This window comes from Bombus terrestris, chromosome 11 (assembly GCF_910591885.1).
Source record: "Bombus terrestris chromosome 11, iyBomTerr1.2, whole genome shotgun sequence".
Classification (NCBI taxonomy): domain Eukaryota; kingdom Metazoa; phylum Arthropoda; class Insecta; order Hymenoptera; family Apidae; genus Bombus; species Bombus terrestris.
Window position 1 is genome coordinate 1,901,072 of NC_063279.1, and position 15,782 is coordinate 1,916,853.

The 15,782-nt window shown below is 40.2% G+C and overlaps 1 protein-coding gene across 2 annotated transcripts in view; it reads left to right on the forward strand.

Moving 5' to 3' along the window:
* Positions 1-15,768, forward strand: part of LOC100648567 (zwei Ig domain protein zig-8) — a 99,722-nt gene extending 83,954 nt beyond the window's left edge. For both annotated transcript variants that reach the window (XM_003398655.4, XM_048410178.1), the window contains 3 exons: positions 11,915-12,101; positions 13,021-13,142; positions 14,544-15,768. In XM_003398655.4, the coding sequence (XP_003398703.1) occupies positions 11,915-12,101; positions 13,021-13,142; positions 14,544-14,674 (440 nt within the window). In that variant the 3' untranslated portion in view covers positions 14,675-15,768. The remainder of the gene's footprint in view (positions 1-11,914; positions 12,102-13,020; positions 13,143-14,543) is intronic.
* Positions 15,769-15,782: the final 14 nt, after the last annotated feature.

Below are 15,782 nucleotides of genomic sequence, written 5' to 3' on the forward strand. Positions count from 1 at the left end.
TTATTGATTAACCGGATAATAAACATGCGAGATATCTCTGTACCAAGTATATTCCATAAATATCGCGTCAAGCTATCAATCACAATTTATAATCGCTCAAACTGATGGCAGCCACTCCAAATAATTATACGTATAGCGTTTGCAAGAGGAGTATTAAAATATTATAATGGTCTGTGATGCGTTTCATCTAAAAGTAATTGAAGCATCGTGTTTACAAATTCGCTCATCCATCTACGTCTTTGGCGTTTAATAAGCACAGGTCCTTGCAATATTGCTGCTTTTCTTTACCAATAGCGTAACAAATAACGTTTGCCAACCTGTTTGAATTAAAAGGATATTAACGACGAGAAGTTTAATCAAAGTTCTTTGATTTACTAAGACCGGGACAGCAGGAGAAAGCAAATGTTTCTCTGTTTATATCATTGATCACAAGGCCCGTGGTATAATTATTTGTCAGGAAGTTTGCAGAAAGTAGCTCTGTCTAATGAATGAGTTGTTATTGAACTTCATGCACTTTCGTATACCTGTCTCCAGAGTAAATAGGAAACTAACAAGATTCCAAGTGCAGCTAGCTTGTTAGTTAATTAGAATGACTTTTCGAGAAGTTGCTATCTATTTCGTAAGAGGTAGACAAACGCGTAACATTACCGCCCAAAATGATATGCGCGCTTACTTACTTTTGACGGGATATGAATCAGCTAGAAAATTACAAACAAGTAGAGAGAACACTCGGAAGTGACACTTTGTCCTTTGTCCGAATTATCGTAGAATATCGCGTTATCGTGCAATGAAAAGATCGCCATCGATAAACGTCAGGCAGCTGCAGTATTTTATTTAAGAAGATCGTTATACTCGGCTCGTATGGTTGTCAAGCTGTAGACAAGACTCGTTTCGAAGCGATCGAGAGATTATCGCGACTGATTTCAACGATAATATCGTCTACGATCGTTTGACACTTGGACGAATTGTGGATATATTTCATTTTGGAGAAACAATTTAAATTTCACGCGATATATTTTATTTATTATAGTATTTATTATTATTTATCCGTATTAGAATACAACATATTAGATATAGAATTTATTTATCATAGTATTTATTATTATTTATCCGTATTAGAACATCCGTATTTGTAATTAGGAGATTTAAGAAGAACGATGGATAAGGACACCCTGTATGGTGTTGCAATGCGAACGCCCGTGCCGGTCTATGGGGCACGAAAGAACAAGGTTAACGTAGAAAGCTGCTAATTTCAAAAAAAGATACCGATTGCAAGTATTGCTTTTGATCGTTCATCTGCCGTTAATTCGTATGTTGTCAATGATAATCACACGTTGTTAATAAAAATCGAGCAAAATGTCAGAATCAAAAGTTTTACAAGAACGTTCTTTCTTTCGATTCGTTTGCTCGTAAAAATTTGCTGGTGAAAATTTGCTTTCGAAATTTATACGAAATTCGCAAATAAAATTGAATTTTTAATTTACTTCCGCGCAAGCCAGCTACTTAGATATTATTTATCAAGGCGCGCATATATATTATCAACTATTCATTTTGAAAACTCTGCTTCGTTTCCACGCTGTTGCATTTACCAATGCGTTCTGCTCGTTCTTGCAATTTTACATTTCCCACGAATTGCCTAAACGTCCGGGGTCTGTATATTAGAAATTTTAGAAATCTACGAAAGCGGCTGTCGAAGTTTGAAACGTTGGCGAGAAAGAGGAAATAAATTTCGGCCGACCAATTGCTTCACAGCGAGACGAGACAGCAGCCACGTGGTGAAAAATGGTTAATTATGCAGGCCGCGTGTAAATCCCGGTTGCAGCGAGGAAATTTGCTATCGGGAGATCGGTATCGCGTAGCTAATCAAGTTGGCGCGCACGCGGAGGCAGTTTCAAACGACAGTTGTACCGAAAGTTTAACGCGATGGCAGGATCAGGTTTTCGCCAAGGCTGCGCCTCGAGCGTCTCCCAAAAGTACAAAAGTGGAACACGCCAAGGGGCGCGCGCGTTGATTTTATAGCGCGGCGGGACGTATTTATACAAGAATTTGCAATTCCCCGGCTGTGAATTAGATTGCGCACTTCCTTTATTCTCCCTTTGTTTCGGCGACATAATCGGCCAAGAAACTCAACGAAATCGCTGCTTGCAGCACGTTTTGTCTGATTGTTTCTCAGATTGAAGGTCCTCGATGGGTCGTAATTCACAAACCCACCTCGCCTAGCGTCTACAAATCACATTTTTCTAATGATATTCTTTATCGCCGTCGTTCGACGGCGCAAAGTGTTCCAGTTTTCGTATCACAGCCCGTGGAAAGAAAAATCTCGGATAAAAATAATGCCCCAACATCTGGAGCAAAATATTCGACGCTTTTAGAGGATTTTAGCCCTACGGGTTCCCAGCAAACCTGAACCAATTTTATCCGAGTAATTTCAAATGGCCAGTGGTTTTCATCGATTTATTTTTTTACCGCACGTGCTATTTCATATCAAGACGCAGGAAAATTGGAAAAATTACCGAACAGATAAAGTACAGCCGTAGGAGAGACATCAACGATTCGTACGTTATTCGTTAAGCATCTTTTATTTTAAAGTTATCTATGTAAAAGACGTTAACTGTAGGTTGCGCTGCTATATAAATTCCACTTGATGGCGAAAATTTGGCCGTGGTGCATAAAACCGGCAAATCGATCGACGAACCTGGTCAACGAGCTTTAAACCTTCCATTACGAAAAAACGTTCAACCCTGATGATACGAAAACAATTCTAACGAGAACAGACACCGATCAAACAGGAGGAGCACGAGTATAATTTTAAAGAATATCGATGGGACCATATCGAGTGCCGGGTCGAAATGGACGAGAGGAAAGGCGAGTGATTAATTGCACGCACGCCGTTTTTCCGTCCTCCCTTTCGATATAAAGACCTCCTTTCGTGACCGAGTCCCCCTGAATTATCGACTGGTTCTCGCTTTTTAAATCGAAAAACCATTGGGCCGGCGGCGTATCGAGGATGCGTTCGAATACTCTCGAGCTCTCCGAGGCTCTCCACATCGGAACACGAAGCGGCTGCCTACTTCAAATTGCTATTTTCTCTTCGCGACTCGGTTTACAGATCGTCCCCCGGACCACGTCGAAACTTTTAACGGACGCTCGAGGATGGCCCATTTTAAATTCTCGTTAACGTTTACCGAGCTTCACGAGCCAGCTTGATCTTTAATTCACCAGGCATAGCTTCGACGCTGGAAAAATTGTTATTCCGCCGGTTAATAGGAAACTCGCGACAACCCTGTCACGAGAAAGTAACAGAGTGGACCTTTTGCTCACGGAACACGACTCTTTCTTCCGTTTATCGATCCATCGTTTTTTAACTTTATTAGATGCCCCATCGAGATTAGTCAAGGGGGAATTTGCAAGTTTACTGAAATTTGAAAAGACCTCGGCCGAGTATCGGATCGAGTTAAAGAGCCTCGGTTTATCCATGGAAATTTATTCCCAGTTTCTTCTTGCCCTTCGTTTGTATACACACGACAATTGGAACAGGGTGTTCCTAAGGGCCGGTTTTACATCCAGGCAGAAAATGCTTACTTGAGTCAATTCCTTCCAGTTCTCGTTCTCGATTATTGCCAGAGATGGCGTAGGACAATTATACGATTCCTCCGTAGAAATATAAAAAGTTCGAGCCGTAGTATAACGAAGGAGAAAATTGACGCCCTTCGTTGGGAGAAGGAAGAGAGGAAATAAAAGGAAGAACAGAGAGAAAGGGCGCGACGAAAGTAGCACAATTCGGTAAACGATCGATCGATGCTATATTAACAAAATCCTCCTTCTCCCTGATTTTTATATTCTCTGCGTAATTTTAAGAATTTTACTCGTCGTCTTTTCCAAACTTTGTCCATCTATCGACTATCTTCGAAAATCGTCGTCCTTCGCTCTTTCTTCCTTTCACTACTTTCAATCACGTCGTATTAAAATACTATCATCGCGTGCTCCTTATTCCCGTGACAAAGTGACAAATACGCGTTCTCCATTCGACGAAGCCCACACGACCTTTTTCACCCGCTGGAAAAATTCTCCGATGCATCGCCAATACGTCGCAAATACATTGCACCGCCAACTTTGATCAATGTCCTTTTCGCTCGACTGTTCCCGCCGCACGAGCACCGCGAAAATGCAAAGATTCGCATCGACGAATCCAGGGGCAAGATATCAGAGAGAGAACAAAGCGAGAAGGAAACGAAATTGACGTTGTCGCGAGTCGCTCCTTCGTCCGAACCGTCGCTCGTCGCAGTTCCCTTGCAGGCAACACGCCCCTTTTTCCATGTCTCCACGACGTCCCCACGGTTTTCTCTATAGCCGTTGTCGCGGCGAACGGAGGAAGACCAGGGAACACGGAACTTCCGTTTAATCTAGTTAAAAGTAGCAAGAGTTTCCCGCAAGCTTCCGGCCGGAAAGTCCTCGCTCTGTCGGACTTCATGGAATCTTAAGCTCGACACGGTATTTTTCATCCCCCGAACTGCTTTCGACCCACCCTTTTCTCTCTACTCGCCTTCTGTGTCCATATCCAGGCGGCTACTTGGATCCAGCCTATGTTTCTCCGCTCCTTTCTGCTCCCTTTCCGTTCTTCTTATTTCGTTCCAAGGCTATCGGCAGCCGGAGAGTATCCGTTTAATTAGATGATGGCCGAACTCGGATTTTTCCAGCAACCCGTCGCACATTCCCTTTCGAGTAATTTCGCGACTACGACCGCAAGTTGCCCGATCGCTCTTATAAGCAGGATAATAAAAGTTTAATTGAGAAGCTGTGGCTCGCAACAAAAGCGAACAACACTGCCGCCTTTCAGCGGCTTCGAACGTGTACGTCGGCCAGTTTTGCAGGAGCATTGGGTCAATACGTTCGATCGGGAGTCGATACGTTCGAGGTCTCCGCCTTTATGTACCGAATTAGCCGAGATTTAATGTGTTTCCGCGTGCTCGTTAGGCGGAATTAAATTCGTAAAACTATAAGCCATCGAACCAAAAGGCTCCGACATAAAGCGGAATAAATAAATCGCCTGGTAAACGAATCGCCAGTATTTCGACGGTGATTTTTGTTTTTTCATCCAGGTTGAGAGGGCGAAGGTTGAATGGTGGAAGAGAAATTCGGAATACAGCGTATGAGATCGACTATTTCCATCGTTAATAGTAAAAAGTGGATAATTGGATTAAATAAAATTTCAATGTACCGAGAAGAGTAAATTCAAATCTAGCCGAAATAGCAATGATAAATTGCGATAATCTTCTAATTTTGTTAAAAGTACGCTAGATCGTTTGTCATGTTGGAAGAAACTCTTTTTAAAGTTTCGGCCAACATATCGTGCGCAGTTTTAAGATCTTCTCTGGTATACGTGTTATTTTTCAAACTTACGGTGTACATTTACGTCGAATCTTGTCTGTCACATACGAAACGAAAAGAAACTTTCTGTAAAAATCTGAGTTTGAATTATTCCGAATTTTGGTTGAGCAGAAGATTAAGATACAACCGGAGAATTATGTCGTTGCGATAATCTGTTACAGAAAATCGCGGTAAAATCGCGGTAAATTTTACCGAGTGAGATTATATTTCCAATGTAAATAATCAAACGGAACGTTCTAGGAAGAGCTATTTGGAAATTAAAATTCAAGAGATTACTCGATTATTTCCGTCTTTGTGGTTAGCTTTGTGGAAGGTTAGATTCGCGCAAAGGTAACGAGAATCTCTTTTAAATGGTCTTACAACGTGCTAATTTCGTACGAAAGAGGCGAACGAAAGTGGTTTATTTAAAGATGATTCGCAGCTATTTCGCAACAACACCGAGGTAAGCACGGTATCTAAGGTAAGCAAGAAGCAAGGATAGTATCCGAAGTAGGGTCAACGTGAGCAGCATGTTTCATAGATTACGTTACAAGGAGTTCTCTGCCGATGAATAATTCATCTCTGGCTAAACATCACACTGTACGAAATACTTTTCATTTTACATGAACGTTTGATTAATACCATGAATAAAAGAATTGCGCCAAGCTAAAACACGGAATAATCTACAAGCTTGTTTATGATTTTACGTCGTCTTATTTTATTTATCACAACTACGTAAGTTAAGTTGTTATTATTTGTTATTCCGAAATTTCTCGAAATGTCACCGTCGACGAGTATTTATGCATTGGCCTGGCAACTAAGTGATCGCAGATTTTGTCATTAGGTGGTACTGACAAAATCCGCGATCGCTTAGTTGCCAATGCAATATAACGAACGCGATAGCGATTTACCTCTGGAAATTATTAGATGCACATCCAACTTTGCAAACGGTTGCAAGTGATTATATATAGGTTCGAATAAATCGTATCACTGCTTCGTTTATTTTCATTTCCGCACATCATCCTTCCAGACGCATCGATATACCATTGCCTCGTCGTTAGACGAATTTCGCTCGGCGCGTAAAACGAATCAGAAATCGTCGACAGGTTATTACGGTAAATGTGCGTGAATCGATTGCATTATGGAAAAAAACGCAAGAAGATTCTTGCCAAGCGAAAGCAAAAAGACGAACAAAAAGGGGAAGGATGCACTCTGGGGTATTCTTCTTATCGCGTGGCGTCCAAGCTTCGATTTCAGATCCATCATTTATTTCCATCAGATTCGAGACACGACGAAAGTCGAAAATATCTGCAGCATAAACGCGATATGCAAAAAGCCAGGGTGTATCGACACCAGCCGTGTCGTTCCAGCGATTTTTATCCTTTCGCGAACAGAAGCTCCGATAAGGTGTGCCACGCGAAACCCCGAGGAACTCTTTTATATCCAACAAGAACAAGAAAAGGAACAAACTAAACACGAACACCATTCGACCCTCTTTTCTCGCGATATCGTTCGAAACATCTTGATCGATGGAACTCCCTGATACACTTGGGAAAAACCAACTTATACTATCGATCGAACGCGTTACTATTTAGGGTATCAACGGGGCTAATACTATTTCCATCCGATAAGCTTTCCTTCCGCTGCATATATCAAGCAAATAGAAATACATTTAGTCCAGTCTATTTCAAGGATAATAGTTACTTTACTCTCGTTCGTTATTTTTTGCCCCATTTTCGCCGGCTTTTACTTTATTAACAACGGACTATCAGAGTAATCAAAATCGAATTACACAAGTATAGATATTACGCCTCTGTTACGAGGAAAAGTATCTGTCGATGAAAAGGCGTTAGGACGATGCGAACAACGTATTTAAAGATGTTTCTTCCTCGTACTTTCTGTACCAAGTGTGAATAATTTAGCGGTAGGAAATTTCTGTTAAAGATTGTACGATTTACTGGTTTCTTGCAACGTGCGCGAGAAACTACCAGCGACAAATTTCTCACTCTGTATCCTCCGAGCCAAGAATCCGATTATTTGTCCGGTAAGTAACGCGGCTTTTCCAAAAATTATGTCGAAAGCAGTGCAACCTATCGCGATATATCGATTGCCAATTCCACGAGATTAACTGCACACGATCACGATACGAAACGATGTGTTCCGAAACATTGAGAAAGGTATAAAAAATAAAAAGGTAAATTAAAAATTACGACCATTTGGCTGCAACTACCGTGGCAATATCGAGCCACGGTTGCCACGCTCGTAAAAGGGAAGAAGGAAAACCTGATCGGACAGGAAAATCTTCCCTTTCGGCGCGTGTCGCGTATTTACCCGAGTTTTCAGCGATCGACGAGACAGATGGTCGGAGCGGCGCGACAATTTGCGCTCGTTCGACGTGGAAAGACACGAAGACGTGCGACTGGAACTTCGCACGCGATATGAATCACTGTTCGCGTACAAGACGCGCGTTCAATTAGGTCGTGGCGAAGGAAGCTTTCACTGTAAAGCTTGGTCGATCGATAGTACGCCGCGAAAGCACAATAAGATGATTTCTAGCCGCCTTTATCGTTGTCAACGCCCGTTCAACGGTGTATTTAAGACACGTTCCTCTGGCAAGGAATCGCGGCTTCGTGCTTCCTCGTCCTCCGGATCGTTCGATATTTTCTACCTGAGAACTTTGCAGCATTCTACTCGCAAACGAGCGAAGATAATTATCCCACTGTCGCCTTTGTCGTTGTTTTCCATTGTTATTTCTGATAGATTGCTTTGACAGACTATGTCTGCTTCAGCGTGCAAACTCTCCAACGTACGCACGCTAATAATGCTGCAGTAGTACGTGCGTCTACTAGCTTCTTGCGTTTGTGTATCTTATAGACGGTGAATCGACGATGTTGAAAATTGTTGGGAGCAGATGAAAGCACGAGGCAAATACGATATGTCATTCTTGATGGTAGGCGAAGTGGAATCGTATCAAAGGTACGATTGCGAATAAGAAAGTAGCGGAGATGTGAGTAACGATAGGCGTAGTACGAAATATACGTGGCGATAAAAGTTATATGTCACCCGTTCGAGCCACGCAATTGCCCTAAGATTAGAAAACATCCGTTATTTCGGGGGATTTTGTATGTCAATTTTTTAGTGATCGAGAGAAACGTCAAAAAGCTCGACCTCTTCTGTCAATAGCGATTGAAGCGTCCCGTAATATTATCCCGTGCAATTCAAACTATTAGGTCATCCCGTAAGTTCGTTCCGTTTTTCGAGCGGTTATATATGTTGAGATTGTTTGCATACCTTTCAGTTTCATGAAAGAATGTAATCGCCCTCTCGTTGTACAACTTCTTCCCATTTTTCATTATTCCGTCTCGATAAAAGTTCTCTTGTTTTTCTTTAAAATATGAAATGTATACACAAAGGTCGGCACGAACTTATGGGATGACCTAATATTTTCGAATTAGACTACGAGAATTAGAATAAGAATCGGAATGTTTTATTTTTCGCTGAAAACTTCGTAGGCTAACTTGTATTTTATCGTCTTTTCGCGCAGAAGACGTCTCGCCGTATACTTTCCAACGATCTCTGCCCGGACGACAACAGCGCAGTGGTTAGCGTAGTTGGTTACGAACGCTCCAGACCCAGGTTCGAATCCTGGCACTCACAGTCCTGTTTTTCACGATTCCTAGACAAGAAGAATGGACCGATCCGAATGGTTGGAAGGAAACTCCCCCAACCCGGATGAAGACAAAAATCTTACACCGCAGCAGCAAGCACGCTATCACGACCTATCCACCTCAAACATCTTCGTATTAACGCTAAAGTTTTATTTGTCATCAAACTGACTTTACGAATACCATGGGCGTCAACGTTTATTTTCTCTACGCGCAAAACTCTGCATGAGTTTGAATTCACGTTTGTAGACACGATAAAGTCTACTTTTAATTTCACTATCACGGACGTTTCAGTTTGAGTTTCATAGAACTATATAGGTAGCTATATCTGCAACTGTGTTGCGTAAGAAAGGCGATTCGTTCAAACACATAACTCTCGTAATTTGCTTCGAACGAGCTTGGAATTGTTTCAGAGATCAAGTTTATGGTAGAATGGCAGAGATTGAGATTCGTTTGTCATCGTCAACCGAATGATCCAGATAGGCATAAGATACGCTCAGGGTGAAAAGTTACTCCACTATGAAGTTTTATCTTCTGCAGGAACGAAATATGATCTTCTGGTGAAGCTCGTCCGTCAATTTCTTGCGCTGACATTTTACAAGTTTTTATAAACTTATACCTTCCATCGCGTATCTTCCAACTACGCATTTTTTAACTACGACGCTTTCGATTTAAAAAAATCAAGAGCCAAACAACTGTTGTCAGTTTTCGATGCTTCGGCGATTCGATTAGCAAAGGAAATATTTCAAACAAAAGAGACAACGTACGATATCGAAATAATCGACGTTGTGAATGAATTCCAGTTACCAATTAATGCACTGCAAAATGCTACATTTTCGCGTGATTTCGACCAATATATCCTTTGTACCGGTTCATCAAACTAACCGTCACGATCGAATAATAACGAAATTTATCGACAACGTCATCGACGACGAAGCTTGGCCAAACAGCTGTGCTTTTAACATTTTCAAATGTCCAATCCAAAATCATTCCAACTACATATATGATACATAATACAATACGAAGCGTTTCACAGGTTGCCCGTATTAAATGCCCCTAATTTCCATATATTTTCTCACTTTCCGAACGTTACCGACCCGTTGCTATCGTAACAATGCCGATGAAATTTCTAAATGTACAAGTATCACGTAAATAACATATTCGAGTGTTACGTATCTACAAGTGTTCCGACGCTTTTGCGAGCCAGTTTACGTTGTATACAAACACGATCGTGTGGTGGAAACCGCATTCACCGGTCTGTGATTGGAAATGCGCACGGAACGTAGTGTTTTCCGCGGCTATGCTGAAACGAGTTTGAATTTCGTGCCTGAAAAGATTCAATTACGTCGGGGGAATCTTGCAGAACCTAACAGAGAGAGAGAGAGAGGAGAGAGCCGAAAGGAGAGCACGTACCGTGTCACGTACCCTCCGTTCTTTTATTTTCCTTCTCAGTTTTAACCGAAGGAACGCAACACCTTGTTGCGCGTTTTCTCTCCAAACTTCTCTTCGCGTTCGTCCTACCTAATTATCGAATGGGAGCTGTTTGCCCTCGCGAAAGAATAAACGCGCGTCTAGGGAAAACAATCGCGACAACGCGCGGCTGCCTGAAAATCTGCTTTCCCGGAAATAGGAGAACTTTGCTCGTAGCGTTATAGCGTAGCTTCCTGCGAATCGCACGATTATGACTGTAGGAAATCGAATTTCGACTATACGCGTTAACGAAATAACTAACTATACGAGAAGTTGGACCGTCACGAGAGATAATAGGGCGAGCTACTGTGATCTTGTTCGTTTATTAGGAACGACAGATGCAGCAAGCGGTATAAACTAATTTGGAATTTCTTCCTTCGTGTTAGAACTGCATTACGCGTCAAGAAAAATTCAACCGAACGTTAAATATTCGGAACATAATTTAAGGCTTTCTAAAATTTGAAACAAGTTTCAAGAAAAAAGGACTTTATTCTTGGATGACCAAATAAATGAAAAGCATCGAAACAGGTTACGTTGCAGGAACTTCGCAATTAGGAAATCCTGCGGATAAATCCAGGGATTCATCGCGGATTCGTAGAGTTCGCGCCAAGCTACTATTTAAGAACATCGACTCGAAGAAATCCGCAGACGTGAGTCTGAGATTCGTTCCGTACTGCTTGGCGCTCCTGAATACAGATTACTCTCAGTCTAGAGTTGTTAAATCCTAAATAGTATCGTCTCGTGGTCGAGCGATAAGACAGAGCACTCTGTAGCTTACGCAGGCCGCGTGTTTCCTAATACCCAGTGTCCCAATGCCATGTGACCAGAATTAGATGATCCTTGGAGAATGCAACTCGTGCTAAATTATACCCGCGAACAGGAACCTTGGCTTCTCTAAATCCAAATTTCGCCAGAAATCGCATCGTCCCAAATATTTAAACCCTCCCAAGATAACAACTATATCAAGTACTTTATACTGCTCATTGCTATATTCGGATTATTTTATTTTATATGTAATTGCTAAAGTACAGGTATTTATGCAAATTCATATTTTTATGAATATAACTTGGAAAATGGAAGTTAGGCAGAAAATTGACATATCCACTGGGTGGATATTAAATACTCTGGATATTTTTGCATCGTATAGCATAATATAGCATTCTGTTCATTTATGCATCTTCGAATTTTCCATAGATACGTAAAAATCCGCAATCTGATAGTCGAGTATGCAATCTTCCTGATTCGTCCCAAACATGTTCGATTCTTTGCCCTATGCCCTATAGTTGAATTTTTCCTTCGAAGAAGATTTCTGTCTCTGCGTATTCACGATATATCGGGAAAACAGAAAGTCGAATCACGACAAAGATTTCATCGTTTTTGGTAAGATGCGATTCGTCACATTCGTTTTGTAGCTCCAGACATCAGGATTCTGGACGAAGCTAGACACGAACTACGTGATCGTTACTACAAAACCGGAAGCGGTATCGAGCTAGCTTGCGTTGCTCGACCTTCTTGTCCCGACTCCAGGATACCGCACCCTGTCTGGAGGAAAAATGGTGAAACGTTGCCGGATCATGTCAACGTTTATCACATTAATGGGTGAGCATATAGAGTAGCAAAACGGTCCATCGAACAGAACTACGATAGATAACCGACGTTCCGATTTACCTTCGTTCATCGATGTGCAATTGTGTCCACGTATCACTGAACACGTAACGTTTTATCGGCTCGTCTGCCTGCCGAAAGCTGTATTCCCTTCACCTATGTCCTTTCTTGATAACGAGCGAACCGTTTAATCTCCCTGGAGGCGCTTTGCGAGACGCTCGGTGCTCTTGCAATCGCTACTTCCATTTCTACTTGTCGCTTCCGCCGCCGCCTTCACATACGTTCCTTATCTTGTCCTTTTTGGTAATTTATGTTTTCGATGGCACTGAGCACAAGTTGCAAAGTTTCGACCAACTTTGTTAAGGTATAGATGAAGAATTTGATCGCGCGATATCGGTACTTCGATTTAAGTAAACGTGCGATTTTATTAATTTTATCATTCTTTGTATTTTTCCCAATTTTGTAAATTTTTCAAATTGCAGTCGTTAAACCTACCGTAGCTATAAATTACGATCTGTACGAATAACAAATTCTATATTAACCGATCGAGATACGTTACATACGTCAAGCGAATCTTTATTTGTCGACCGACTGTCCGCCTTTATGATGGGATTCAGTACGGTTCCATCTGTTTCGCTAGAATCTAAATTACTAGATTAGGAGCCTCGGCTGTCTCGTTAAACGTAACAAATTCATATCCATCGAGCGTTGGCTACAATCTATATCGCTGCATTTCGGGATACTGTTATGATTTAGTGACCGATTTTAGGAATCTGCTAACAATACGTATAGTTTCTGCGGTATACATAATCCACCGTACTTTCGTAATTTTGTCGATACTCCATGATCCTACGATCAAACACCGGAAATATACAAGTACGTCCGATATGTAACGTGACAACTGATTTTTCAGGTCGAACGAAGATCTGGTGACCAAGCTATATATCGAGCAGGCGAAAAAGACTGACAGCGGCGAATACTCGTGCTCAGTGAGCCAATTTAGTACCGCCGCGGTGCATATTCACGTCCTGAATGGTAAATTGAATTAAAGGTCATGAGTTCAAAATTTAAGTTTAATTCTAAAAGGATTTTTATTCTACGAAGAGTACAGAAAATTGAGGCAACCGCTTGGTAACTAGATAAACGTGGAATAAAGAAGCTTAAAATGTCGGAGAACATCGTTTAAAAAAGAAAACCTGATATTTAAACGATCGAAAAAGAGTTTAAAACGAAATTCGTAGATTCGGGAAAAAATGCGCGAGGTTCGTTTAAAATAGCGAAGATACATGAATAGAAGATTAACGAAAAATTAAAACGTTGGCACGCTAGGTATCTTTTTGTATTATATACAACATATCGTCAAAATTCTAATTGCCATTCAACGAACCAATATTCTTTTCCTTGCTTTAATCCGCGAGTTTTTTAAGAAATTAAAAAATTACTAAGTATCCACTCGTCTTTTTCATTTTTAAAATAAATCGTACATAGAATGTAGAAATGCACGTTGAAGCTTAGGTACGTCTTGTAAGTTACACGATTGTCGAATACGTAGCTGGTTGGAAGGAAAAATCCGCGAAATATCGCCGGGTGTATCACGGCCAGTCGCATCCACATGCTAAATGCCATGTTTATTATACCGTAAAAACCGTTGCCTTTTGTTAAATTTCTAACAATCGTATAGAATACGTAATCTCGTTAGTCTATTTGCGAACCAGCCTTAAGTAAACGTCTACAGTGTAGTAAACGACAGAGTGGTATTTATTGTCAAACCTCGTCGTTACAAAATTTATCAAAATTAAAGCCAACCATGAAATCAAGGATAACGTAACGTCGGATTATGACGGGACATTTTGTTAAATTTTTAAATAATGTCTTGCGAAAATGTTGCTTCAGCTTTGAGAAATTTGTTAAATTTCGTAAATATCGATATTTACTCGTAAGACTCATATAACATTTATCGAATGTTCAATCTATTTTAGCTAAATTAAACAATTTATGCCAATTAAATAATTCCGATTGAACTAATTATGCGTTTTAATTAAAAAGGGCAGTAATCTGTTATTCGTTTCATTCGTATAATTAAAGATCAAAAACATTCCAATTGGTGCGATTCCAATTTAAAACTTTACTTACTTCAGATCATAGAAGATTAATTACTGTTCCAAAAGTAGGACTTCATGCATAATCGAAGTAATTAATTTCGGCAAGCTTATGGTTACCAAATGAATTGATCGAATTAAGTTTAAAAATATTTAAGAACTTCCAACTAATTCAAAACTTAACCTTTCAAATGAAAGCTTTAAATCCGACCGATACTGCTACAAACTCACTTGCACTTCAATTTGACGAATGTTTTATAAACAAGTTTCTAATCGCGAATATTTACCGTTTGATTTTCATATCTTTATGTATTTTCTTATATTTTCTTCGTCATAGGTGAGAAGCAAGCAGCGGTTCACCACGATCAATGGAACGCAGCGCGAACGAATCACGAAAAATTAAAAAGTCTGTACGTCACAATCGTCAGCCTTGTTTTTCTCCGGACTTGGATGATCAATTCGCCATAAAGTTCGTCGAAACATTTTGAGGTTATGATTGCACACTGTTTCGCATCGCTCTCTCTCTCTCTCTTGTGCATATCCGCCAGAAAGCGTTTCTAGTAACGGATCAGTATTACGATGGAAGAAAACTGCCGAATAAATTGTACGCAATAATTTAATGTGCATTGTATACAATATCGCAAAACCACCTACGAACGAATTTGTGAATACTAACTTATATCATTGCAAATTTTGTTTTACGAAACCGACCGAACCTAAAAAAATGCATGTTACTATTCGATCATATCGATTTAATGCGACAGACGTGCGAGTTTTGTAATGTTTCGATAGATTGTAACAGAGAATAGAACATGATAAAATGTGATTCACCTAAAACAAATTGCGCCTTTGTCTTTCACGAAGTTTGGCTTATATTGAAATATATCGATTAGTTAATTTAATTAATATCTTCTTGTTATCCTATTTTAATTAACTTACAAATTATTACAAATCGTCGAAAATATTCTAATGCTTGTTCGTTTCTACAAGAACTCTTCTTGATAAATGGTTAATGTTACATGTAAGTGTGTTAGTGTTAAAGCGAATGAAAGGTTGCGTTGTGCGTTTGTTACACGATTTAGGCTATACGATATTCATTTTTCTTTTTAGTGTAATCGCCATCAAAATCGATTTTAGATCGTCAAATATTTGGAATGTTATTCGGTATTCCTGACCGTATCCATCTTTAATCATATAGTAATTGTACCAGTGAATGAATAATTAAGTTGAAACTGTAATAGCAACCGTAACATGCATTTGTTAGGGCAAACATAAATGTTCTCGACGAACAACTGCGAATACTAGTAGTTTAAAGATAAGGAATAGTAATAAACGTTCTATTCTTCTCCTCTCGATGGCCTGTACATAAAATACCTTAAATATTGTATAGTCAAGGAAACATTATGCTCGATTGGTCGATCTATTGCGACTTGACATAATTTTACAGGTGTGCAAATTGCTTGCTCTTAAATGTGTGTATAATTGCCCGACTTAAATCGACCAGTTTAGCTACGCGCATATGTTCTCAGATAATAAACTATCATTAACTAATTTCATCTAAATTTATTTGCTCAAA